The sequence below is a fragment of the Salvia miltiorrhiza genome, unplaced genomic scaffold (assembly GCF_028751815.1).
Source record: "Salvia miltiorrhiza cultivar Shanhuang (shh) unplaced genomic scaffold, IMPLAD_Smil_shh original_scaffold_209, whole genome shotgun sequence".
In the NCBI taxonomy this organism is placed as follows: domain Eukaryota; kingdom Viridiplantae; phylum Streptophyta; class Magnoliopsida; order Lamiales; family Lamiaceae; genus Salvia; species Salvia miltiorrhiza.
The window spans coordinates 295,001-299,596 of record NW_026651501.1 but is presented as its reverse complement, the minus strand read 5'-3'; the positions used below and the strand labels follow the sequence as shown (position 1 = coordinate 299,596).

The following is a 4,596-nucleotide window of genomic DNA, read 5'->3' as shown; positions in this document are numbered from 1 at the left end:
TTTCACACATTCATATGTGCACCTAATATGGATAATGAATTTTATACTAAATCATTGAACGTAACGAAAATTGTTCATGGAGAGAGTGGGATAAGTATGGACTGGCATTGGAATATTTGGTGACCAACTATTATAATGGCATATAAATATGAGCTGCACACCCCTCCAAAATCTCAATGGATATACAATATATACACTATGTTGGACGTAATTTTGTGTTCCAATATATCACGGATAAACACACACAACAAAATAAGAATATGATGAAGGGATGGAGAGCTTTTCATGACTAAGACAAATGATTGTACATTGCAAGGAAAGGAACAAATTTTAGCATAAACTTGCTAAAAGTTATCATTGAACTATATTTTTACTTGGAGTAAATTAAGTTCAACAAATAGCTCACAATATAAGCTACAACAATTCAGCAAAGAAAAAAAAAAAGAAAATAGATAAGTAAATATCTTGTTGGAATACTTGGTACTCTCTCCTCATCTCTGTGGAAATCCTATCTGTCTTTGCACACGAACGAAATGTATGTATATGTGCGTGGAGATCCAGCTGACGGCTCTGAGTGATCTCCATTGCTCGTGGAGATCAGCTGGCTGATAAACATAGACATCAGAAGGGTTCTCAAATTTATCTGTCAACTCGAATAACGTTTCCACCCTGCTCCAGAACATTGAATTTTGAGAGATAAGCTCAACAAACGCAACCTGGGCTCAATCTGATTCATATTAGTTCGGCCAAGCTCGGTTTCCTTCTCTTCGCGCAGGCAAGCAAACCGGTTCTTTGAAATCCTTTTGATGAATCCAGCCAGAATGCTACAAGTTGTCTGCCTGCAATCAGCTTCATTCACCGATGATTGGTGGGAATCATCAGAGGATACTGATGATATTGACAAGGTAGATGCGGAATCTGGTCAAAAACATAGGAAACAACCACTGCATCAATTTCACAATGCCAAGACAACGAAGAAGCATAGGAGAGATAACCAATAGTCAGAATTTAATGGACAATAGTCAGAATTTCCACCGAAGAAAATGAATTTTACAAGTGTATCCAACCAAATCCCTAAGAAAGATAACCAAGATCTGCCGTAGTATGCAAGCCTGCAAGAATCTGTGTGGTGGTTGGTTTTTTCAAGGACGATAGCTATTGCTTTCTATTACTACTATAATACAAACAAGCATTTCAGAAATATCTGCTACCAAGGTTGGTCCTAAATCTACAAATCCTTTTCTAAAACATGAATTATCTTACTTATATTGTACTTATAGTGACTTATTCTTCATAGTTCAGTACCAATACACAGAGTTTACAATTGAAAAATTACGTGAAACTCACACACGAATTGCCTAGATGTGGAAGTAAACCATCTTAAGAGAAGATACAAAAGTATAGCCATACCAAAATAGCAGGGTACGGTCTCTGCTTTCCATGCAACTGACCGACCATTCCTCTGAAACGCGGTTTCTCATCAGTTGATACAAACATCATCATATTCAGTCGCCATATCCTGCTTTACAAATCCCAAAATGGAGCAAACATTCTCCCCACCACAATGAGTCGTTGGGTTTGCCTCAAAAGAAAATGTATGGCCTTTTATACCAATCCAACTGATGTCAACTACTTCCTTTCTGGTCGCCTTTTCCATCTTCCTCCTCACTCGAACAAGGCTTTCCCATCTACCTCTCTGTTCATAAGTGTTAGCCAGATAAATCAAGTAAGCAAGAGACGAGTGAGGTTCCAATTCCATCAACCTGTCTGCAATGGTTTCTACAAGATCTAGATTCTCATAATCCCCACAAGCATGGAGTAGGGATTCCCATGTACGAGCATGAGGTTCACATTGCAACGCCTGAAAGAAATCAATCACTTCATTAATCATGCCAGCTCTAATCATCATATCTGCAACAGAGGTGTAATGCTCATTTATCGGAGCTACTCCATGCTGCTGCTCCATGGATGAGAAGATCGCCATGCCTTCCTCAAGCAAGCCACCATAACTGCAAGCTAAAAGAACTCCAGAAAATGTAATCTGGTCAGGATGTAAGCCACTTTCAAATAGTTTCTTGAAAAGATCAACGGCTTCAAGTAGCTTTCCGTTATCAGTCAATCCTAGTATCATCGTATTCCATGCTACCAAATCTCTAGAAACCATATTCGAGAAAATTTCCAAGGCAAACTCGACCAACCCGTATTTATTATACATTTGCACGAGTGAACTCGTCACAACTGCATCCACTTCAAACCCCGTTTTGATCACCAAAGAATGAAGCTGACTACCTTGCTCCACCGGAACAAACACAGAAGCGGAGTGAAGAACCGAGCTGAGAGTGAACTCTGTCGGCCTAATATTCTCCCTCAAAGAACAAACAAAAAGCTCCAAAGCATTCTCCTCCAAATCGTGGCTAGCATAGCACGCGATCATTGCATTGCAGAGAGGTGAATCAAGTGCAAACGATTCCTTAAAAACACGCAACGCACTTTCCAGTCTGTTGCATTTGGAGAATAGATCAATAGCTGCACTAGAAACAACTGTATTCCCAAGAAATCCCATCTTCATAGAAAAGCAAAAGACTTGCTTACCCTTCTCCAAATTCCTCAAGTTGGAACAAGCAGTAAGCACAGATGAAACCGAATATTCATCCACTTTGAAACCATTACTTCCCATCACATAGAACTGATGCAAAGCAAAATGCTCATAACCAGATTTACAGCAACCAGAAATAACAGAATTCCAAGAAATCACATCCACTTTCTCCATACTCGAAAACACAGCAAGAGAATATTCAACGAGGCCGAGCTTCCCATACATATCAATCAAGGAATTCCCCACCACCAAGCTGGAATTAAACCCACCATTTCTCACAATGCGGCCATGAATCTCCTTGGCATGCTCTCTACATTTCACACAACACAACATCATAGAAAAAGTGAACTCACTCGGCCTAACCCCACGATCCCTCATTTCCAAAAAAACCTCCCACGCACTTTCAAATAACCCACTCGAAATATACCCAGATATCACCGTGTTCCAACTCACAGCATCTCGTTCAGGCATTTCGTCGAACACTTTACGCGCACTCGCCATGTCGAAACATTTCACCAAGATTTTCAAGTATAAGTTCCAAGAAACGATATTTTTGCTGGGAATATCTTCAAACAGCTTCAGAGCATCTTTCGTTGATCCCGACTTGAAATAAAGATCGATACATCGATTGCCCAAATATATATTTGAATTCAAGCCGAATTTTACCAACTGCGCATGAATTAATTTCAAAGAATTTGAGGGGCTTTTTAACGAAGGACACTGATCGATGAGGCCAGAGAGAAACGACACCGTGTGATGAAATCTGTGCCCCTTTTGAAGCAAACTGAACATGCAAACGAATACGACGATCATGCAATTCTAGAGCAGTCAAATTCAGCTCAATAAATTAGTAAATATTCGAAATTTTGAAGTACTATATATTAGTACTTAGTGGGCCTAAAGTAATTGGGCTTTTAGAAAAATAGTGCAATTTGGGCTAATAAGCGAGTCTTTAAAGCCCAAAAAATTCTATTTCTTTACAAATGAAAAGATAGTAGGATATAAAACACTATTTTCGAAAAATTTATTTTTTGGTAAATTTATGCCAGAAGTAAAAAAATAAAAATACCAGCATATGGAGCATACACTTTTTTTTAAAAGAAACTGCATATTTAATGTATGTTGCACATTCGCTTCCAAAAACAAATCATGTTACGCATATTTGATATGTCAAATTTGATTTTATTTTTGGGATATAGAAAAGACTTGTTCCTTCAATAAGCTAATTTAGTGATCGTATTTTGTAATACGAATTTGTTAAGTGTTCTCAAAAAAATAAAAATAAAAAATGAGCATCGAATGAAAAAAAATATCTCCCACATTATTAATTCATATTGTAGTTTCTTTTTAGCCAGCCATAAGTACTGCAAATAAATATGCTGTGTGCATTAAGAATTTTCTGACCAATGGTAGTGCTGATATCAACTCCATATTATATGCTAATTGATTGAAATAAATATGTTAAAAACACAATAATTAAAGATCTCATACTTGACTTTAAATTTAAATACTCAATGCACTAACTTGAAGAAAAACTAAATAATTGTATATATTTATTTCTTTAATGTGACCACACCCTAACCCCAACCAAAAAAATTGGTCACTTGTAAAGAAAGCAAAGGATGGAAAATTTTTGACCAAGCCTAACTCATTATATGTATTTGTAATCATTGTGAAATGCAGACATGCACCCTCATTTTCAGGAAATTAATTACTCCTTATTAATTTCTTAATTGTGAGATAGTTGTATGCTAAAATATTGTTATGAATATGACACTTTTTTTTTCTTTTTTCTTTTAGGCAGAAATCAAGAACTTCTATTTAGGGGTGAGTATCGGTTCGGTTCGATGCAAAACCGAACCAAAAACTCAAAATCGAAAACCGAACCGATTGTTAAAATTAGAACCGAACCGCACCAATTGGGGGTGTGGAACCGAACCGATAAAACCATCGGTTTCGGTTCGGTTCACCGAACCGAACAATGCAATTTTTTTATTTTA

General features: G+C 37.2%; 1 protein-coding gene across 1 annotated transcript; it reads right to left on the bottom strand.

Moving 5' to 3' along the window:
• Window positions 1-261: 261 nt before the first annotated feature.
• LOC131003378 (pentatricopeptide repeat-containing protein At1g43980, mitochondrial) lies at window positions 262-3,448 on the bottom strand. The gene is made up of 2 exons (XM_057929889.1): window positions 1,411-3,448; window positions 262-918 (listed from the first exon to the last, which is right to left on the bottom strand). The coding sequence occupies exon 1, from the start codon at window positions 3,407-3,409 to the stop codon at window positions 1,481-1,483; it is 1,929 nt and encodes a 642-aa protein (XP_057785872.1). The 5' UTR covers window positions 3,410-3,448; the 3' UTR covers window positions 262-918; window positions 1,411-1,480.
• Window positions 3,449-4,596: the final 1,148 nt, after the last annotated feature.

What these genes read in the sequence shown, in the direction of transcription:
- LOC131003378 (XM_057929889.1), bottom strand. Translation starts at nt 3,409, where the DNA reads ATGATCGTCGTATTCGTTTGCATGTTCAGTTTGCTTCAAAAGGGGCAC.